Genomic DNA, 21,213 nt, shown 5'->3' on the forward strand with positions numbered 1-21,213 from the left:
CACCAACCGGTACTTATCCAAGCAGCGGCCGATCTGTGCTGCTGACACGTGGTCCCACCACGATGTGGCCCAATGTGTCATAAGATGATACGAACATCCCGTCCCGTTTAAAGTCAGATCCGCCCCTCTAATAATCTCCACGCCCAGTCCAGTAATTACCATGGCTTCCTCTCTCACTCCACTACTTGTCCTTGGTCTGCTACTCGTCCTCCTAGCGTCCGCGCGCGCCATCTCGATCTCGCTCCCGGCGCTGCCTCTGTCGACCGCGTCGCGATGGGTGGTGGGGGCGGACGGGCGGCGCGTGAAGCTGGCGTGCGCGAGCTGGGCGTCGCACCTGGAGCCCGTGGCGGCGGAGGGCCTGTCGCGGCGCGACGTGGGCGGCATCGCGGCGCGCGTCGCGGCGATGGGGTTCAACTGCGTGCGGCTCACCTGGCCGACCTACCTCGCCACCAACACCACGCTCTCCTCTCTGCCGCTGCGGTGGTCGCTGGAGCGCCTCGGCTTGCGGGAGTCCGTCGCCGGCGTAAGGGTCAACAACCCCGACCTCCTCGACCTGCCTCTCATCGATGTGTTCCGGGTAAGCGGTTGCTATCGAATACGTAAAATAATACTCCTCCTGACCATAATAAGTGTCGCTGATTTAGTAAAATACTTGTTATGGATCAGAGGGAGTATATTATTATCTTAGAAAAGGCCGATACTGCATTTGTTTTGCGGTGTTTTAGTTTCGATTGTGGCAGAATTTAGTGAACCTGATTAATTTGCTCATCAATTTAGTAATAATCAAATAAGAATATTTCGAAACGGATGCTACATAGTATATCTTACCACCACCGTTATATCTTATATGTATCTTTCTACCACCGTAAAATTAGTGGTAAGACATTGTTGGAAACTGGGAGGCTCAGATGATGCCAAAGTTTACTATGAATTACCACTAATTTGTTGCTCTAGAGTGCCAGATTAGTAGTGAACTCAAAAACACTGTATGTGAATAACAGATACTCCCTCCGTCCCAAAATAAGTGACATGGATTGTATAAAAATCTATACAAATCCACATCACTTATTTCGGGACGGAGGGCGTATATAAATTGTTTCCGTGTTGAACTGTCCATTTTTTATTTTCTGAATTGTCATGAATCATTTGAACTATACAGCATCAATTTTGTACTTAACTAAAACTACTAGTTGTTTTCAGAAGTCCAGATTTGTATGTTAGATCAATTCTGAGTGCCAATAATTAATCACAAATATGGTTCAACAAAGAACTCCAGGGTATCCTTCTTTCCTTTCTATTAATGCCAGCCATCCATGGCAATCTGAAAGATAAATCATGAATACTCAAATAAATATCTCATCATTTTTTGTTATCTCAGGAAATGCCATTGCTAGTTGTTAAAAAGGTTCTTTCTTTTTATTTGCCCCTGTTTAGTTTGAACAGAGTTATACCTACTATGCTACTAGCCACCAAATTGATAGTCCAGTGTAAGGTTGCCTTTCAAGTCTCAGTGTTCTATCGAGAACAAAATCTTGCTTTGTTGGATTTGTTTTTATGATGGGGATACAGGTCAACTGGTCGATTACGTGAGCTTGTAATTTATCCATAGCAGATATAGTTAAGGGGGGTACCAATTTAGTTGACCTGGTGAGGTATAAAACAAATGGCCGTAGACTTACCACATCTCTATGCTTTTCTTGTGGCATGGATTAAATAGCAGGCTAAATATGAAGTGAAACTAAAGTCATAAATGAATTATGATTGTGATCATCCTTCTGACATGGATCAAATTAATAGGAAGTGGTGTCTGCTTTGGCCAGCAGCAATATTATGGTCATACTTGATAACCAAATGACAACTCCAGGATGGTGCTGCAGCAGATCTGATGGTAATGGATTCTTTGGAGACAAGTACTTTGACCCTGAAGAATGGTTGAAGGGCCTCAGTGCAATGGCCACAATGTTTAGGTACACAAAGAATGTTGTAGGCATGAGCTTGCGGAATGAGCTCCGTGGCCCCTATCAAAATGTTAGTTTGTGGTACAGGTACGTTGTTGGGCAAAAGATTTTTTTATGACTCATGACTAATGATACTGAAAGGGCTTTTTCTATCTAATTGATGTTTGGAGAGTTAATTATATTTACAATCTACTCCTATCTTAGGTATATGCAACAGGGTGCTGAAGCTGTGCATGCAGCAAATCCTAATGTCCTTGTTATTTTGTCGGGCCTGGATTTTGACAACACTCTCTCCTTCTTGTTCTCAAAGCAAGTTGAGCTGTCATTTACTGGAAAATTAGTCTTCGAGCAGCATTGGTATGGTTTCTCGGATGGTACTGACTGGGAAGATTGGAACCAAAATGATGCTTGTGGAGTGGCTGTCGAATCCATAAGGACTAAAGGACTGTTCCTACTAAAACAAGGCTGGCCGTTGTTTTTCTCTGAGATTGGGTTTGACATGTCTGGCACGCATATTCCTGACAATCGTTATCTTACATGCTTCATAAGCGTAGCAGCTGAAATGGATCTAGACTGGGCTATTTGGGCTCTACAAGGGAGTTACTATATCAGAGAGGGCATTCTAGCTTATGATGAATCGTATGGATTGCTATCATGGGATTGGTATACAGCTAGAAACCCCAGCTTCATTAAAAGGATCAATTATCTGCAATCACCATTTCAAGGTTTGCACTTTACCTATCTCATTGTTACCCTTACCTAGCAACGTTGTCAGACACCAAAAATATAGCGCTATCTGTTGTACTCCCTCCGATCCATAAAAAGTGTCGCCCATTTTGTACTAACTTAGTACAAATTTTGTACTAAGTGGGAGACACTTTTTATGGATCGGAGGGAGTACATTTTTATAAAAACCATGAAAAACGATTGGTATGGATATTAATTTAATCCTTGAGAAATGATTCTAAAATGTTCTGAGAAATAGCTTTGACAATAAAACGTAGACAGGCTGATATGCAAAAATAAATAAATAAACTGAACCCCATGCAACGTAAAAATGCACCACCTCTTTGATAGGGCCAATCTGTAATTAATTTATTTTACTCATTTCTTTCTGTTACATAATAACTGGAGTTTATTTATCCTTCAGGTCCCGGTCTACCGAACAGTAAAAAACCATATAATGCAATTTTCCATCCTCTAACTGGGCTCTGTGTGTTGGTGAAATCTCCAAATTCACTTGAGTTGGGTCCTTGTGATGAATCAAACGCTTGGAACTACACCTCCACATGTGAGCTAGTATTGAAACACTCTGGACAATGCCTTGAGGCAAAATCTGTGGGTGATATCGCAAAGCTTGGGACTGTTAGCAGCAAATCCTGTTCAAAGTGGCAGCTAATATCAGATTCAAGAATGCATGTTTCGACTGAACTCACTAAAAATGGGACCAGGGTGTGCTTGGATGCCAGCCCTGACGGTGTCATCTCAACAAATCAATGCAAGTGCCTAATTGAAGATCCAACTTGTAATCCTGAGAGTCAATGGTTCAAAGTTATATTAAGTAGTAAAGGTATACCAGGTGAAGCCTCCGTTTTGCAGTTGCCATCTCTTGGACCCTGGCCTCCAGTATCAAGTTCATAATGGTAGTAATAATCTGTAAACATCACGTTTGCATGTAGTCAAGTTCAAGTTTTCCAAGCCAATTGGAGGACTGCAATCACGGTTGAAAACTTGTGCTGTCAAATTACTGATGTCACAAGCCAAAGACATGACTATTTTTGCATTACCTTTAATTCTCTTACGGGCAGAGGGCCTTTCTTTAGTACGCCAACTTCTTTTCCCCTGCTTGCTCGTTACTCCTAAGAGTAACATGTTGTCCAGGTTTAGGTTGACAATTCTCAATTAATTCGATACGGCACTGTGAAATTAATAACACCATTCTTAGATTAAAAGCAAACCATTCTGCGATGTCCTTGTGAGTGGATTATTAGCACCAGCGTGAAGTTTCGGATGGGTGCATCATAAATACGAAAAGAATACAGTCAGGTACGCGTTTCTTGATTTCTTCGTGCTAAATCCATACGAAGACGATTAGTGCTAGTAATTGCAAGCAAGATCCTAGTACCACTACCTTTGGAAGGGGTGGAGTAGGTTACTCAGTTGTCGCAGTCAAGGCCTATTAGCGTCCCAAACCCAGCTCCACACACTCATGTCTTTGGCTCTGTCCCTGCCAATGCCTAGTACCGTAACAAGGCATCTCTAACAGGTTGTGGAACATATCTTAAGATGTCCAATGGAAGAATAGAGAATATACAAGTTAACATTGTCTCTCCACCTTGAAGCTTGTTCTTGGCTAAGCTTGTGTATGTATACCTTGTTGCCAATTTGGAAAAGGACAAGCTGCAAGCCATCTCCAAGATTCTCAGCGGCTTTGGAAGCGCCAATATGGCAAATTGAACCTATCTTTTTCAATCTAGGGAGTGATCATTGGTGTGCTCTCACGAGGATAATGGATGCCTTAAAAAGGAACCGTAGAAGAGCATCTCTAACCGATGATGTATGATATAGGTCATTGGAAATTTAGAATAGGGCACAATTTTTGCATTTTTTCGTGCTTTAAAATAGGGTAGCCATTCCAGATGAGGTAAAATAGGTCACTAGCAAAAATCAAGATAATGTAAAATAGGACACCACATCTGACAAAATTTCGCAATGACAGACGGGATCCACCGGTCAGAGACACGACTCTTATTTTCCTTTCTCTTCTTCCTCTTTTTTCTTCCTCCCCAAATCCCGATTCATCTCAGAACCCAACGAGCACGCCTCCGAGGAGAGCGCCAAGAAGCAGGGCACCACTGCCGGCCATCCTCCCAGCCTCACCTGTAGCGGGCGCCGGCGCGGGCGCAGCGGCAGGCACCTCAGCGAGCCCGGCGGGGAGAGCGGACGATGGCGGCCGCGGGGCACCTCCCGGGAACCAGATTGACGACGAGGGGCCCTGGAGGAGCGGCGGCAGAGCGATTTCGCGGTGGCAGGGCTGCGCGCGTGAAACTTCAGGTTGGTGGTTGGAACTCGCGCACGGGGAGGGCAGCGATGGGGCAGCCCTATCGAGTGATGCAAATATACATCACTTGCGTTTTTTGGGCATGCCCTAAAATCATAGGGCAGATGATATCTATATATCATCTGTTGTAGTGACGTTTTTGGCCTCCTGTGTCCTAAAAAACGTTTTCAGGACACAAGACTTGTTATACATCTCTGTTGAAGGCGCTCTAATAGGATTACAGTTATTCGAACCAAATTTATGGTGCCAATGAGAGAAAGGACACGGGTGGTTATGTACCCAATATTAAAGCCGATTCATGAATTCTTCTTGATGGATTTAGCCGTAGTTAAACGGTACATGTCCGTAACTGTAAAAACATGATATTTTGAAGGATAACATGGAGCCTTCAGGATACGTAAAGAAATCCTCTCTTCACAAAATGTGATACACAATATATCAACAGATATGTGTACGAGACAAATGTGAGTTATCAATGTGGCAACCCAAAATCGCTTGAAAGCAGAATAATATCTGTCAAAAGAAACTTGAGAAAACGGCATATTCACCCAAACACGCCCTTTTAGTGTACGCACAATATAATCATCAAACGAAAATGAACCACAAAATTATTAACTTGAGAGGAGTTAGGTGGCCATGTTTCTCCAACCCCTTACCGACCTCGATATATATATTATTTATCCTTTTTTCACCCGATCGAGCTGGGAATTAGGAACAGTACCGCACCGATCTTGTTGCAGTCCCTCGTCCTACCTTGAAGTATAAAACAGTTGTTGCATCCTTGAAACCTCAGCAAAGTCTAGCTAGTCATGTTCATCAGCTCCACACACATGTCAAAGGCATCGGATCAGACCCATGCCGGCCTGCATGTCACCACCATGTATTTTTGATCCCTTGAAGCCTCGCCCTTCCCCGTGCATGACGAAGCAAAAGCAACCGAGCAAGCTATAGTAGCTTTCCACTACCGCCTACAAATACCTCCACTCTTCCTTCGTCTTCCCGCGGCCTCCATCCATCCATTCACTGCAGTTAGGCAGGATGAGGTTTACTTCATCTGTTTTCACGGCGTGGCTGGCTCTGGGCTTGGCCTGCCATTGCGCGCTTCTTCTTCGGCATGCGGAGGCGGTGACGCTGTCGACGGCGTCGCGGTGGATCGTGGACGAGGCCGGGGACCGGGTGAAGCTGGCGTGCGTGAACTGGCCGTCGCACCTGGAGCCGATGCTGGCGGAGGGCCTGAGCAAGCGGCCCGTGGGCTCCATCGCCGGGGACGTGGCCGCCATGGGCTTCAACTGCGTCAGGCTCACCTGGCCCACCTTCATGGTCACCAACGCCTCCTACACCTCCCTCACCGTCGCCCAGTCCTTCCAGAGGCTCAACCTCACGGAGCCGCTCGCCGGCATCAGGGCCAACAACCCCGCCCTCGTCGACCTCAGGCTCATCGACGCCTTCAAGGCAAGCTTAATTAATTTCTTTGACAGGATGAGTGTACGTTCTCGGTGCATGATGCACTTGTATATATGTAAATTGCTTGCTTTTGTTAATGCAGGCCGTGGTGAGCAGCCTGGGCGAGAACAACCTGATGGTGATCCTGGACAACCACGTGAGCATGCCCAAGTGGTGCTGCAGCAACACCGACGGCAACGGCTTCTTCGGCGACGCCTACTTCCAGCCGGACGTCTGGGTCGACGGCCTCACCAAGATGGCCACCACGTTCGCCGCCGTCCCCAACGTCGTCGGCATGAGCCTCAGGAACGAGCTCAGAGGGCCCAGGCAGAACGCAAACGACTGGTACAAGTAAGTAAAGAAATACTCCTGATTAATTTGCTCGTTCGAACCAAAATGATTGGCCGGAGAAAATCAAACTGCATACAGTAGCATTTTCTCAAGAATTTAAGCGTGTGGCCGCATTGACATTTTGTTCATCTGCCACGTCCTGGATCAGTAATGGGCCTGAGCAACCTAGTAGTACGTACTAGCAGTTGGTGGCTGGCTTTATATCCCTGCCACTGCTGCTCCTGCACCGCATGTGAGACCAGTAATGGCCTTCACTGCATTGATAGATTGATACGCAGTATCTCTAGCTAGCACATAGCACTAGTCCACTCCTTCGGTGGACTAGCAGAGGAGCGTACTCCTTTCAGCTGCTCCGGCGACAAGAGCTTTCAAAGCATTCCGATGATCATCATCCAGGGCTCCAGGCCATGTGTGTGCCGACATGCCAATATTGACTACGTATTTGACTTGACAATTGACTGCCCCGTACGATGCACGCAGGTACATGCAGCGGGGCGCGGAAGCCGTGCACGCGGCGAACCCGCGGGCGCTGGTGATCCTCTCCGGCCTGAGCTACGACAACGACCTGGCGTTCCTCAGCTCGCGGCAGGTCACCCTGAGCTTCGCCCGCAAGGCGGCGTTCGAGGTGCACTGGTACAGCTTCTCCAACAGCCAGGACTGGGCGTCGTCGAACCCCAACGAGGCGTGCGCCAGGATCGGGGCCAGCGTGTCCCGCCGCGCGCTCTACCTGCTCGACCAAGGCTGGCCCGTCTTCCTCAGCGAGTTCGGCGTCGACAACCGGGGCGGCAACGCCAACGACAACCGCTACTACGGCTGCGCCGCCGCCGTGGCCGCCGACCTCGACCTCGACTGGGCGCTCTGGACGCTGCAGGGGAGCTACTACCTCCGTGAGGGCGTCCGGGACCTGGACGAGGTCTACGGCGTGCTCGACCGGTCCTGGCGCAACCCGCGGAACGCGACCGCGCTGCGCAGGGTCCGCGCCCTGCAGCGCGCCTTCAGAGGCCCCGGGTTCGCCGAGGCCGCGCCCTACGTGGCGCTGTTCCATCCTTCGACGGGGCTTTGCGTGGCGCGGAGGTCCTCGCCGGTATCGCCGCTGGAGCTCGGGTCCTGCGAGGGGGCGGAGGCGTGGGCTTACGACGCGCAGCGGCAGAGGCTGGCGCTGCGGGACAGCCCGCTGATGTGCCTGCGCGCCGAGGGGGCCGGCCGGCCCGTGCGCGTCGGCATGGCGTGCGCAACGGACGAGATGGCGCGGTGGCGCCTCGTGTCGGACTCCAAGCTGCACGTCGCGGCCAACGCGTCGTCCGGCGCTGGCATGCTCTGCCTGGATGTTGGAGCGGATGGGCGGAGCGTGGTCACCAACACGTGCCGGTGCCTGAGCGCGGACAACAGCTGCGACCCGGAGAGCCAGTGGTTCAAGCTGGTGAGCAGCACCCGGAGAGTCGGCGCCAGGAGCATGCTCGCGCAGCCGCCCCTCAAGCTCAAGGACTTGAAGATCCGCTCGCTTTGATCGGGCCGGATGATTCGTGCGTGAGATCGAGCTCCGTGTACACACACGGCTTTACCGTATCTCCTCCTAGCTGTAGCTGCAAATGCGCAGGGGTGAAAGAGAGAGATGCTGCTCTAGAACCAGAGCAGAGTCTTCAGATAACTAAATGGAATAAGATAACACCTTCAAATCGGTGATTTGGTTCCTCGCTCATTCCCTTGACCATATAAAATTGGATGTTCTGCAAGCAAACAGTGAGGTGGAACAATGTCATTCCATAGACCTACAGAAAAATCCCATTCGTCTATGTGACGAGACGAAATAATGTCACAAAAATTCATATTGCAACAGAATCACAACTGAAAATGGCTAACTTTAGCTGTGTCCAGCAGAGTAGAGCAGGCATAATGGGGCACACGAAACAACCCTCCACATGGTAAGATTAAGAACGAACCGACGTTTAATCCAGAAGCATTCTTATTTCTGGGTCGACGATCCCAAAAGTATTTTTAAGCTGGAAAGCAGTAACAAACTACAATTCTCGACGAATCTTCCCGATATAGACAGCAGCAGTGGGTGTTCTGAAGAAATGGCATCACTGTGCACGTGCAATGGTTACTGAATACTATCTCACAGCAGTAATTGCATGAAGATGTGTGTCATGGCCGTCCCATACAATAGGCTCAGTCTTTAGGAGGCTGTGTACACAATCTCAATGTTTCTGAGGTTGTTCTGGGGAGATCCGTCGGAGAGATCAAAGGCCAGCAAGCCATCATCAGAATGGCTGAACTCCACATCATGCGCGTCAACTCTACAAATCGCTGGCCTAGCGGACGAATATGCCGCGAACCGGCCTGGGATTCTGCTGATCTGAATTGTGGTGGCTGAAGAGTCAACAGTACTTGCAATGCTGTGGAGTGCGCCACCTGAGTTGAACATGTTGGTCAATCCAAGAGGCGCAAAGCGAACAGCCCCACCAAACACCTGGTGCAAAAAATAAGTTTTAGTGCAAGAGGCGATTGTAAGTTAGGGTAAACTGGTAAAGACAGTAAGCAAGGGGTGGAGAGAAACTGACCTTTATGGGTGATATGGTATAGATCTCACATGTCATCGTACACAATGAAACCTGCAAACTTTGGTTCTTCTGAAGCCTTAAAAGAGAACCTGTTATGCAGAACAAACGGAATGTTAATTAAGACGTTGGTGGTATTATTATGGACGGGATGCAAGTGCGGAAAAGAAATGGACAGCTAAAGAAAGTTACATGAATAAAAAGCATAAACTGCAGTCTCTCCATTCCAATCATCACCAGCAATCTCCTCAATAGACTCTACATCTGATGGCGAGAGATGACCAGTTATGTTAATGCTGGTGGGAATATGTGAAATTTCTTTCGCTGACCAAGCCCAGTTTCCAGCACCCTGACAATTGAATACTCCAATTGCAGCAGACAAATTGTTCACGTTCCATATTTTCAACAGACTGCACAACAGTTCGTGAATTAGCGTCCTTTGCAAAATAGATTGTCAGTTGAGAAACTAGATAAGTTAAATTGGCAAGTATATCCCTATACCTTTTGCCATCCATGACTGGGTCGTTGAACAGGCAATCGCAAGTAGGACGACCAGCATACCTTGCTCTTAGAATTGAACCATCTGGTAGAACAAGCTTTTTAAGAACACTAAAATTGTGCACTCCCGGTTTGTCACTGCATATCAATATTTTGAGATATTTTGATATCAGAAGGAATTTATATTGCAATCAAACAACACAGATGAATAAAATGTGCTATACAAAAATTACCTGACATAAACACCACCTCCACTTAGAGCCCTAGCTGCTCCATGAAATTCTGCTGATTCATGTTTGCTCTTTAAATCAGAGAAAAAAAAATAGTTGGCATTCAAGTATAAAAATGTGGTTAATCAAACTAACGGGAACCCGATAATCTCACGTGGAACATATCCCAGTCAGGTATGAAAATTTCCCCCAACAAAAAGCTATTGAATGCTACAGTAGCAATGTGCATTGTTTGCATTGTTGGTTCGCGAGGCATGAAATCTTCTGATGCTCTAGCAACTGCACTCTTCAAGGAACTACAAAGAGCCAAGAATCATGTCAAATTCTATGTACATGCCTCATATTGTTCACGACTATAGATTAGCTACCTAAAGATGGTGTCTGAGTTGTGACTCATGCAGCATATTAGGTTATTCCCTTTGAAGTTTCGAGCAATAGACTCCTCAAGAGCATGTTGATACTTCCGAGTTAATGCAACACGACCACCAATGCCATGCCCGAGAGTCTCCATCACATTCTGCACATCTACCTTCACACCATCCACACCCATACTAGAAAGGTAACTGTGCAGATCATTGTAGAAATCATATATCTTCGCAGGATCAATGATGCCCACTCCAAATTTCTGCAAGCTGTCCATGGCTATATCCCTCAAATTTGCAACATTGCCAGGAGACTGGACAGGGTAAATTAGTTTTGGATTGTACTTCTTCATAGCGTCGGACGTTGCACGGACACCTCCCCAATACCCAAGTAAAGCATGCCATACATAGACATACCTGAAATTTCATAAGCAGCATTTTGGTCAGAAAACATTTATGAAGACCTTGTCTATAGTGTTTCCTCAAAAAGAACTATATTTATAGCACAAGTATATCAACATAAATAAAGTACTTGACTGCATGTTCTCCTTTGATTCTATTGACAAGGTCTCCAAGATTCTTGCAGACTTCTCCCCTGAACTTATCATTCTCCTTCAGATCAACCAGCCTCTCTGCAAATCTGGATATAATGCAAATGAAAATCAAACATGATACATATTTTTTTATGTATTCGCAAAGGATGGAAAACATACACAGTTTGTTCAGCAGGAGCTTCATCTACTTCCTTGAATTCGTCAACTACTTCTTGCCAACCATCATCTATAATCAGAAACTTTGGTGGCGCGCCTCCATCGCACAAACTATTTTACAGGGAATGCATCATCAATAAATGGCAACTATGAAATGAAGGAGGCAGCAAATTCCATAAGCAAGCACTTGTGTCAATCACAGAGAAACTCAACTTGTGTATACCTTTTAAGGCCCTCCTCTATCCCTACTGGCTTAACATCTTTATAAAATGCATCCCAAGTGCACCACCCAAACCAGTCCAAGTTTGCAGGGATCTGACATTTTTTTAACAAATTTACACAAGAATTGTCAGAACCTAAATGAACTGTCCAAGATCAACAACCTTTGTCTAATTAAGTCATAGAAAGTATAAACAACCCTGCTCATATATACCTCCTTGTTCTCTATATGACTGAAAGTTCCTTTGACCTTGGACAGTATTCTAAAAAGGATGCAAGTTAAGTCACTTCCACATACACACAAAAAATGCCATTGTGGTCGTATTAGAGGCTTAGAGTATGATATTACTTGATAGATTCCTTAATTAGCCTGAAAGGATTATCTCCTGAGTTGATGAATACCGCATCAACGGCTTCCATTGCCTGCACATCAGGATCACCTACCAAACAGCCCACCATTCTACATCAGGATCACCTACCAAGCTTTGCACATATTGATCCAAGCATCAGAAAATTCAGCAAGTCAGGATGAAGGCTACCACTCTCGAAGCAGAACTGGAGCTCATTCTCGGTGCTCCCTTGGAGGCTGGCCCGGAAGTCCCCATCAAGAACCGGCAGCATCAGCGCGTACACCGCTTCGCCCTCCGCGCCATTCCTCGACTCCAGAAGCAGCATCTGCGTCTCCGCCGGCACGCCTGCCGCACCGGCGCCGGTCTTCGGCGTCATCCACCAGATCTTCAACCGGAACAGGGACAGCCACCTCCACCCTCTGCAAGGCAAGCATCATGAAACTTTGGTGCTGCTACCTCTGACCGACACGCGCGCGCTGCACAAGGGAGGCGATAGGTGACCTACTCGGCGATTGTGCCGACGGAGAACACGTGGCGGCTGGACGGAGCCGCCGCCCGGGCGCCGAGGAACGCGGCGCCCGGGGCGTCGTCGGCGACGGCGGCGCGCAGGGTGACGTCGGGCGGGGCGCGGGCGAGGAGCTCGCGCCCGCCGACCAGCAGGGACCCGCGTTCGAGCCGCGTCGTCGTCATCATCTGCAGCGGGGGCGCGTCGGCGGTGGAGCTGGGTTGACCGGGGGAGGCGGCGACGACTGGCATTGCGCCGCGGCCGCGCGAGTTATAGCGCGGGGGTGCGGCTGCAAGTGGAGCCGGGAGCGACGGCGACAGCGAGGTCCCCTGCAGCCTCGTCGTAGCCAATAGGAAATCGGCACGTTTCCTGGCTCCACTGGTTGGATAAGCTAAGCAATTGGACAGCGCGGGCGGCATGCCGAATCGCCGATTGCTGCGTGTGTGCGACGCCCCGGAAGCCCGACCCGTGTCTATGTGGGATCTGTCGCTCGGAGTAGGGGTCGCAATTCGCAAACTCGCAAAGCACCGCCCACGTCTACATCTTCCCTTCTCTGATCCTCCCCCCTCCACTAACCAGTTATCCCCACATAGGTCATGGACTCATGGTGTTCCTCCTCCAATAATCTCCAGCCTAAGCTTGTTGCAATTCTGCGATCCGTCGACACAGTAGCAATTCAAAAGAACTAATGATCTATGTGTATGTAATTACCAAGTTGGGCTGGCCGCTCAGCGTCCACGACAACGTTGATTACGTTCAATTTGTTGACCGAATCGTGGGACGTCTTTTTCGGTGTCTAAAAATTTGGTATTTTGTTTTGGACACGTTTTTTGGGTGAAAGTTGCACACGTCCCGAGTTATGGTGGGTATTGCACAAATTTGTCGGTTGAACGTTATGGGCGTACACACTGAACATGTATCAGGTGAAACGCTATGTTTCAGCGAAAACTTGAGAGTTGTCAAATTTCATTGATAGTGTTTTTTCACTTGATACGTCGCCACCACTGAGACCACATGGTAAAATGTACTCAAATTTATTCAAAATGGATGTATCTATTCCTAAAAGCGTCTAGATACATTTAATATTTCGACAAGAATTATAGAACCGTGGGAGTAGTATCTTGGAGGCGAGGGAGAGGGAGGAAATGGGATAGAAGAGCCAGGACAGGAAGGAGGAGGTAAGGGGACATTAACCTCAAACAACAACCGGCAAGCCAACATTCGACTAAACGGGTAATAAATTTCTTAGGCTTAGAGGAAGACCTTGGTGGTGACAGGAACGGTTGTTGATGGCAAGGTGCATGCATGGCACATGTATGGGCACATGTATGATAATTGCTCGGGTAAAGACACGACTACAATTAATAGAGAGGGAATGTGACTTATGAATTGACTATAATATCTTGATCTAGCCGTTAACATAATCTACTACGATTTTGGGAAGACCATAAGGACTGCTGATCTTTAAATTGACAAAGAAATTCTCACTTACAAGTGGTCTTTTGATTTTGGTTTATTAATTCTAGGGGCAGCCCAACCGTCCGATTGACTTACAAAAGTCGAATCTCGACCGTCCGATCGTTGCAACACTAAACTTTCATATACAAACTTTTGTGTGCGTTTCAAATATTTTTCCCATAACCCTATCAAAGATCATTAAAAATTTGTAACATTTCAACATGTGCCATTTTACAACGCAGGAGCAGTGCAAAGCCACATCAACTAAAGTCGGCCAGTCGGCTAAAACGGTTTTTTTGCCGGAGCCGGGACCTACCGGAGTTTTATTCACCGTAAAATTTCGTCAAGATTCGTGCTATCTCTAACCAGGTTACATTGGAAGACGCTGTCCCTACCACATGCAGGTGCAGGCGCGGGACCAGCCATGGTGCATGCATAGGAAAGTAATTAATTGCTTGTAGTTTGCTGCTAGCTCTGACCACTGCATGAAAATATGTGTGTACCATTGAACTTTCATTGACAAGTCATTGAAATTTCGTTAGCACCAATCATTATTCCAATGGTCAAATATTGAACTAACATTGAAACACTAGCTTCATTGAGACACAAAATATTTTCATTGACCGTATATATGAAAATATGTGTGTACCATTGAACTTTCATTGACAAGTCATTGAAATTTCGTTAGCACCAATCAATATTCCAATGGTCAAATATTGAACTAACATTGAAACACTAGTTTCATTGAGACACAAAATGTTTTCATTGACCATATATATGAAAATTTATTGAAACACTGCTGTTTCAATCGGCAAGATTTGAAGTTATTCCTATATGATTGAAATTGTATAAGAAAGTTTCATTTAGACACCGATGTTTCAATCGGCAATCCTTAGGACACTAACGTTTCAATAGTTAGATTCTATTTCAAACCTTTGTAAAACACATCTTCTCGGCTTTGTCTTTTTGAACTTGCAGCACTACTGTTTCAATTTCATTTTGAATATGCTCTAGATTTTTTGAAACTTTTTCTGTAGGCCGGAAACACTATCTCAAACCAACCATCAATTTTTTGTCAAATTTTGAATCTGTTTGGACCACCAAATAATTTGTACAAGTATCAAAACGTGTTAGTGCAGTAGTAGTATCGGTGGAGATCGGCCGATATTTTGAACTTGCTCGAAACTTTTTGATATTTTTACTGTAGGTGGGAAACACCATCTTAGACAAACCCTCAAAATTTCACCAAATACCGAGTTCGTCTGGACCCTCAAATTTTTTGTAAAAAAATCAAAATGTGTTAGTGTATCATTGCCTTCCCCAACCAACACCACGTGAGGTTATGCACAATAAAATTCACACTGAAAACAGATGCACGAATCTCGCAGAAGCAACCAACAGTCCATAAAACTCCGGTAGATCCTGGGTCCGGTAAATTTGCGGCCCGTCGGCCAACTAACGATTGAGTCCCCAGTCTCGTCCACGGCAAGGAAACCAACCACGACATGCTCTGCGCTCCGCCGCAAACGCTGCGCCCAACAACACGGCGGCCGCTCCCTCCGCGATGCTCCGGCGCCAGCGCGCCTTCGCCGTCGCCCTCCTCGGGCGCCAGCGGCGGCATCCGGCGGCTCGTGCTCAACCCGGAGGGCCGCGCGAAGCTGGACGCGCGCCCCGACCGCGACTTCTACGCCTTCCCGCGCCTCGTCAAGCACGTGGACGACGGCTTCCTCGCCGCGCTCACTGACCTCTACCGGGAGCGGCTGCGCCCGGACACGGACGTGCTGGACCTCATGAGCTCCTGGGTCAGCCACCTGCCCCCCGAGCTCTCGTTCCGGCGGGTCGTCGGCCACGGGCTCAACGCGCAGGAGCTCGCCAAGAACCCGCGCCTCGACTACTTCTTCGTCAGCGACCTCAACCGGGACCAGCGGCTGGAGCTCGAGAGCGGCTCCTTCGACGCCGTGCTCTGCACCGTCAGCGTCCAGTACCTGCAGTCGCCTGAAAAGGTACATCCCATCCGACGTGTTCTTATCCTCTTTTTCTCTCAACCCACACACAGTTGAGAGAGCCGTCGATTAATGCTCCCAATTCACCGGCATGACTTCCATTCTGTTTTCTTTGAAAGGTTTTTGCGGAGATCTACAGGGTGCTGAAGCCGGGGGGAGTGTGCATCGTGAGCTTCAGCAACCGGATGTTCTACGAGAAGGCGATCGGGGCGTGGCGGGAGGGGTCAGCCTACAGCCGCGTGCAGCTCGTGACGCAGTACTTCCAGTGCGTCGAAGGGTTCACGCAGCCGGAGGTGGTCAGGAGGCTGCCCTCGGACGCTGGCGGGAAGGCCGACTCGTCGCCGCTCGCCGCGCTGATGAGGCTGTTCGGACAGGCGAGCTCCGACCCGTTTTACGCCGTCATCTCCTACAGAAACTTGAAGCCCATGTGAGATCTTATTCGGTTCGCGATGCAGTAATAATGTCTCAATGTGCCTAGCCTGGCGGTTTACATGTAGTGCCGACATTGGGACTCTGTAATGTGTACGGTGTCGTGTGTGTTACGACAAAATTATAGTGCTACCTGAATTCCTGAAGACCATTTCCAGAAGTGGCTTTTTTCCCCGCACGCTACATATACCGTGGTTTTCAATTTCAGTCAGATATTTCGGTTTTGATTCGGCCAAATGACAGGAATCCTGATATGAAATTGACTAAATCTAACAAAATTTGAGATTTATTATATAAAAAGATTTGATTTTAAATAAAAAATTGTGTGTATCGAAACACAATTATTTCGGCATCCGCTAAAACGACTGAAATATTTTAAATTCCAATGGAATTTCATTGAAACCGATGTAATACACATAGAGAGGTTTCAAATTTGAGAGTTTTCCTCCAATGATCCATGGCCAGCGCGCCTGGCTGCAACTCCCCGCGGCGGCGGCGGCGGCGTCGTGCAGTCTTGGTGTCTTGTTTGATGCCAATAAAACATTTTACTTTTCTTAGAGCATCTCCACTTGTCCCCCTCCCCGGCGCCGGCGATTTTTTGAGTATGGGGGGGAGGAGTATGGACCCAGTCACAGCCCCCAGACAAAAAAAAATTGCCTGACATGTTCACAAACACCTTGCGTGCGAGGACGAGGGCGGCGGCCGGTGCACGCTGCCAGAGCCGCCGCTCAGCTCGGCCATGTCCATGGGCATGTCGTCGTTCTTGCCCATGCCCATCACGCCAGGCAGACCAGCGACGCGACGACAGCGGCCATTGCGGACGGACGGAAGCGAGAGCTGCGGGCGTGTCTGCAGCGAGCTCAACGACGTGCGCTGCCTCCTTACGCTGCTACAGCGCGTGGAGCCGGATGGCGGCGCGCCTGGCCTCCCTCAGCACGGAGAGGAGCTCCCCGGGCACCCCTTCACGCACCCGCGCCGCCTCCTCCTGCGCGACCTCGTCTCCCGCGGCCGCCCGCCTCCCGCGTCTGGGCCGCTGCATTCGTCGGTGCAGTTTCGCAATCCGAACGGGAGTCCAGATCGGAATTCGAGATTGGTTCGTATATTTCGTACACGATTCGTACATGTACCCTCCTCCGGTCAATCGGATTCGTCTTACCATATAAAGCCAGCCGGGGGGCGGCTCATCCAGGGCAACACCTCTCCCATCCGTTGCATCATCATCCAGCACCATCGATCGATCCATCAGCCCACAAAGCTCTCGAGCTAGGGTTCGCCGTAGCCCCGCCCCAGCGCACGTACAATCGCCTCAGACAATGGCCTGGGAAGGGGAGCTCCAGAGAGGAGCCAAGTGGGACGACTCCTCCGTCGTCACGACGAAAGCGGACGCCGAGGTCCTCCTGCAGTTCGTCGCCGCCGCCGTCACGGAGGCGGGCCTCGCGTCCGGGGACGTGGTGGCCACGCCGGAGCTCGCCGCGATGGCCGCCTTCGCCGAGGCGGCCGCGCTCCGGCTGGCCGACAGGATGACGGAGACGGTGGGGCGCGTCGAGCGGAAGGCCGCGGCGTACTTCGCGGGGAAGCCGGGCGGGGTGGCCGAGGCCGAACCGCTGGCGGAGGCGCTCGGCAGGTGCGCCGCGTCCGTCGCGAGGCTGAGGACGCAGGCCGCGCAGTTCGCCGCTTCCGCGCGCCGGATGGCGTCGCGGCGTGCGGCCGTGGAGGAGGCGGAGGAGTTCGAGAGCTCGGAGATGTCGGGATCACCACCACAGGAGACGAGAACGGGTGAAAGGTCGGCAGCGGGCGTCGATGAAGAGTTCGGGCGAAGGGGAGGGAGGAAGAGGAAGCGGAACGGCAGATACTTCGGCCCCGATTGGAGCAGCTGATCGATGATCTCGAGGCCCGCCGGGGGCATGCAGGCGGTACCAGAGGAGAGGATTCGACTGTACCAAACTGATTTCGGCCCAAGATGAGTTTGGTGATAGTGATACCCGGTGATCCGTGGTTTTGATCTTGTGTTCAAGCTAGGTCTCATTTGTATATCATTGCACCAACCGAACAAGATTGTAATTGGGGGGGAGTTGCCGAGTTAATTGGGAGCTGTAGACGAATGTTCTACACGTGCAAACAGTTTAATCTGTTTAAACCGCAAACCAGTAGTGATCCCTTGGATCTGTGTAGTGTCTTAAAGGCGCAAAGATGAGATGAGAAATATGTTTACGAGTATCCAAACTAAGCTTAAACCATGACATATCATCACACCGTAAAGAGAAGACAGAAACGCTAACAGGCCGCCTCTTATTGCACATAGGAACACACATATTCACATAATCTACAGCGGCTTCGATCAGCATTGAGCCATTGCTAATTGAAGCGGACCATTTAAAACATCAGAGGCGACATCGGGAGACAAGATCCTAGATATATGTACAGGCATTTGGATATTCTTGGGAGAGGGATCTCACGGGTCCTGCAGCTGCGCGTCACGGCTGGTCAGAGGGACGTAGCGCACGGAGGCGCCATTGCTGACGCTGGTAGATCCATCAGGGTTCTTGTCGATCACCTGCAGGTCCTGGGAAAAGGTACCTACAGGAATGACCATCCGCCCGCCAGGCTTCAGCTGCTCGAGCAGCGGCTCAGGGATCTCAGGTGCCGCTGCGCCCACATGAATGGCGTCGTAGGGCGCAGCGTCCGGCCAGCCAAGCCTGCCATCTGCAGTGTTTGAGAACATAAGACTTGCTGAGTTTAGACATTAGTGAGATGAAGAATTAGTGTGAAATGATCTAGCCAAGGAACATGAAAAACCCTGCAGCAGGAATCCATATTTCTGAATTCTGATTTAGAAATAATAAAAAGGCAACCTCTAAAAACAGAAATAATAAAAAGGACATAGCAAAAATAGGATGGTTTGATGAAAATGGCTGATATTAAAACTGGCCGTTTGGTTCCATTAAAGAACGGGGGGTCCCTGTTTGGACAGGTTCAGTGGAAACTAGTTTGTGACAGTTTAGTCGTCGTTCCACAGAAGAGCAACACCAAGGAATCATTTTTGTTTGAGGAAAACAGGACAGTTAGCTGCCGGTTGTTTTGTTTTATTTGCATAGTTCTGTAATTCTTGACATGACAATTGTAAATAGCAATACAGCAATTAAATGACTGACTGTAGAAGCTTAGAAGGGCAAGTGCAAACAATTAATTCTTGTTCTGCTGAATAGCTAAGATACTACGGCCACACCAGTAACCATACCTGAAACATGAAAAGAAAGGGAACCATCCTTCAGTAATGGCGCTGCAGCACTCCGTTCTACATTTCCAATCGAAGCAGCGACAAGTTCAGGAATGTGTTCAATCCCTACTGCACGGCCTTCTGGTCCAACCATCATTGCAAAACAAGCTGTCAAGTAGCCGCTGCCTACGAGATGATAAAACCACATGAAGACAACACTAGTTAGACAAATGTTCAGACAGCTGACAACTGGGTATAGGCTAGTTTTTTCAGACAAGTGTGCTCAACGAAGAACTAAGAAAGACAGTGTATTAGACTGTCATCAACACACCTGATCCAACGTCCAGAGCATGCATGCCTGGCTGCAAGTGATCCTTTAACAGTTCTAAGCAGGTTGCGTGCATATGGGGAGCAGATATTGTGGCATTGTAACCAATAGGCATTGGACTGTCAGTATAAGGTGTAAGTCCCTCTGATACAAATAACGCTCTGTCCATACTTTCCAGTACTTCAGCCACTTTATCTGTTGTAACGGCACCATACTGCTTCAGGTACTCAACCAAAGCTTTGTTCTTCTCTAGTGATCCTTGAGTCCAATATTGCTGAAAGTTAAACAACAAATGCTAAGATGAGTCTCCCACAGGTACAAATATAGAATGAGACTGCAGCAGCAAAACTATGAACTATCACCTTACTGGTACTTGACATCTCTTCATGTTAAAGCACAAATAAGCACCAAAACATATGGATGTCATCAAATCATTCACAATATGCAAAAAAATGTTTTACTCCCTCTGTCCCATATTAAGTGACTCAAATTTGCTCAAATATGGATGTATCTATACCTAAAAAACATCTAGATACATGTAATATTTCGTCACTTAATATGGGACGGAGGGAGTATTAAAATTCCAGATTGTGTTCATTGAATATGAAATTTCTTCGAATTTGCTAGGAGCAAACTGACGTTTCCATAAAATTGTTCGTCACATAATGGCTAGTTTTTGTAAGAAATAGGCTTCCTTCACAACATAGTTAGGTGAAGATTTCGTCTATTTCTCAGAATTACAGTGTCACATTTGGCTGAAGATAGCTGACATTAGTGAATTTTCAGGGCCGTGGCTTCACTCAGAAGTGGACCTTTAGGCCAAGTTCATATATATCTCCCCAAATTCCCCAGACATGACCACCCTCTTCTACAGCTGTGCTCTCAAAGTCATAATCACCCTTTCCTAGTGCTTTACTAGACCCCAAAATCCACAGCCCTCACAATTTCCGAACATCTCTCTCCAAACTAACCTGCAACTCGGCTCTCCGAGACAAATTCCGGCACCAAGTCATAGAGGGGGGAAAACGAGAGACAGGGAGGGTAGGGCGAGAGCGTCGTGCGCGTGACATACCGCCATCCAGTGGTACGGGGCGCAGCGCCGCAGCGGCGCCGGCCTCGGAGGAGCCGCGAGGAGGTGGCGGAGGAATCGGCGGCGGGCGGCCGTGGAGGGCGACGGGAGGCGGGACGATGTGTACGCTGGCGCGGAAGCGGCGGCGAAGGACATGGCGCTGGAGAATTTCCCGTTATATGAGGGGAGGGGAGGGGGGCGAACAGGTGTTGGGAGCTCAGCCGCGGTGGCGCTGTGGACGACGGTCGCCTCGACAGGTGGCCGCCGCGCGGCCCTTCTAGACTTCTGTTCCGCGAGGGTGGAAACTGGCTCGCTCTGTGCGTAAGCGGAGACCCGAGTCCACAGAATGACAGACCTCACACGTAGCGCCTGCACCGGCTCCCCCTGTCCCGTGTACAGGCCAGTGAAAATTCACTCAAAAATATCCGGCGAATTGGTCGGGGACTTCCAGAGTTCCAGTACAG

The 21,213-nt window shown here is 48.7% G+C and overlaps 5 protein-coding genes across 5 annotated transcripts; 3 read left to right on the top strand and 2 right to left on the bottom strand.

The window, feature by feature from the left end:
• Nucleotides 1-133: 133 nt before the first annotated feature.
• LOC100845861 lies at nt 134-3,780 on the top strand. The gene is made up of 4 exons (XM_003579931.4): nt 134-577; nt 1,798-2,045; nt 2,163-2,683; nt 3,109-3,780. Exons 1-4 carry the CDS (start codon nt 161-163, stop codon nt 3,597-3,599), a joined length of 1,677 nt encoding a protein of 558 aa, XP_003579979.1. The 5' UTR covers nt 134-160; the 3' UTR covers nt 3,600-3,780.
• Nucleotides 3,781-5,154: 1,374 nt separating this feature from the next.
• Nucleotides 5,155-8,494, top strand: LOC100839976. Its single transcript, XM_010241727.3, has 3 exons — nt 5,155-6,471; nt 6,566-6,813; nt 7,294-8,494. The coding sequence occupies exons 1-3, from the start codon at nt 6,058-6,060 to the stop codon at nt 8,318-8,320; spliced, it is 1,689 nt and encodes a 562-aa protein (XP_010240029.1). The 5' UTR covers nt 5,155-6,057; the 3' UTR covers nt 8,321-8,494.
• Nucleotides 8,495-8,572: 78 nt separating this feature from the next.
• Nucleotides 8,573-12,679, bottom strand: LOC100840285 (probable galactinol--sucrose galactosyltransferase 2). Its single transcript, XM_003581313.4, has 14 exons — nt 12,246-12,679; nt 11,930-12,159; nt 11,740-11,830; nt 11,605-11,653; nt 11,395-11,486; nt 11,175-11,282; nt 10,994-11,101; nt 10,468-10,878; nt 10,254-10,395; nt 10,103-10,170; nt 9,873-10,007; nt 9,564-9,781; nt 9,375-9,463; nt 8,573-9,283 (listed from the first exon to the last, which is right to left on the bottom strand). Exons 1-14 carry the CDS (start codon nt 12,662-12,664, stop codon nt 8,990-8,992), a joined length of 2,454 nt encoding a protein of 817 aa, XP_003581361.1. The 5' UTR covers nt 12,665-12,679; the 3' UTR covers nt 8,573-8,989.
• Nucleotides 12,680-15,131: 2,452 nt separating this feature from the next.
• Nucleotides 15,132-16,322, top strand: LOC100846164. The gene is made up of 2 exons (XM_003579932.4): nt 15,132-15,706; nt 15,826-16,322. Exons 1-2 carry the CDS (start codon nt 15,209-15,211, stop codon nt 16,135-16,137), a joined length of 810 nt encoding a protein of 269 aa, XP_003579980.1. The 5' UTR covers nt 15,132-15,208; the 3' UTR covers nt 16,138-16,322.
• A 2,073-nt stretch (nt 16,323-18,395) lies between these two features.
• LOC100846469 (protein-L-isoaspartate O-methyltransferase) lies at nt 18,396-21,153 on the bottom strand. Its single transcript, XM_003579933.4, has 4 exons — nt 20,753-21,153; nt 19,684-19,954; nt 19,374-19,538; nt 18,396-18,838 (listed from the first exon to the last, which is right to left on the bottom strand). Exons 1-4 carry the CDS (start codon nt 20,903-20,905, stop codon nt 18,588-18,590), a joined length of 840 nt encoding a protein of 279 aa, XP_003579981.1. The 5' UTR covers nt 20,906-21,153; the 3' UTR covers nt 18,396-18,587.
• Nucleotides 21,154-21,213: the final 60 nt, after the last annotated feature.

Source organism: Brachypodium distachyon, chromosome 5 (genome assembly GCF_000005505.3).
Source record: "Brachypodium distachyon strain Bd21 chromosome 5, Brachypodium_distachyon_v3.0, whole genome shotgun sequence".
Classification (NCBI taxonomy): Eukaryota; Viridiplantae; Streptophyta; class Magnoliopsida; order Poales; family Poaceae; genus Brachypodium; species Brachypodium distachyon.

Excerpts from the sequence above, each read along its gene's own strand:
- LOC100845861 (XM_003579931.4), top strand. The coding sequence starts at position 161 with ATGGCTTCCTCTCTCACTCCACTACTTGTCCTTGGTCTGCTACTCGTC. Across the intron at positions 578-1,797 it reads CTCTCATCGATGTGTTCCGG|GAAGTGGTGTCTGCTTTGGC; the intron begins GTAAGCGGTTGC and ends TCAAATTAATAG. Across the intron at positions 2,046-2,162 it reads AATGTTAGTTTGTGGTACAG|GTATATGCAACAGGGTGCTG; the intron begins GTACGTTGTTGG and ends CTCCTATCTTAG.
- LOC100839976 (XM_010241727.3), top strand. The coding sequence starts at position 6,058 with ATGAGGTTTACTTCATCTGTTTTCACGGCGTGGCTGGCTCTGGGCTTG. Across the intron at positions 6,472-6,565 it reads GGCTCATCGACGCCTTCAAG|GCCGTGGTGAGCAGCCTGGG; the intron begins GCAAGCTTAATT and ends TTGTTAATGCAG. Across the intron at positions 6,814-7,293 it reads AACGCAAACGACTGGTACAA|GTACATGCAGCGGGGCGCGG; the intron begins GTAAGTAAAGAA and ends CGATGCACGCAG.
- LOC100840285 (XM_003581313.4), bottom strand. The coding sequence starts at position 12,664 with ATGCCGCCCGCGCTGTCCAATTGCTTAGCTTATCCAACCAGTGGAGCC. Across the intron at positions 11,831-11,929 it reads CCAGTTCTGCTTCGAGAGTG|GTGATCCTGATGTGCAGGCA; the intron begins GTAGCCTTCATC and ends GCTGTTTGGTAG. Across the intron at positions 10,879-10,993 it reads AAAGGAGAACATGCAGTCAA|GTATGTCTATGTATGGCATG; the intron begins GTACTTTATTTA and ends ATGAAATTTCAG.
- LOC100846164 (XM_003579932.4), top strand. The coding sequence starts at position 15,209 with ATGCTCTGCGCTCCGCCGCAAACGCTGCGCCCAACAACACGGCGGCCG. Across the intron at positions 15,707-15,825 it reads ACCTGCAGTCGCCTGAAAAG|GTTTTTGCGGAGATCTACAG; the intron begins GTACATCCCATC and ends TTTCTTTGAAAG.
- LOC100846469 (XM_003579933.4), bottom strand. The coding sequence starts at position 20,905 with ATGTCCTTCGCCGCCGCTTCCGCGCCAGCGTACACATCGTCCCGCCTC. Across the intron at positions 19,539-19,683 it reads TGCTCTGGACGTTGGATCAG|GCAGCGGCTACTTGACAGCT; the intron begins GTGTGTTGATGA and ends ATCATCTCGTAG. Across the intron at positions 18,839-19,373 it reads CCTTTCTTTTCATGTTTCAG|ATGGCAGGCTTGGCTGGCCG; the intron begins GTATGGTTACTG and ends CAAACACTGCAG.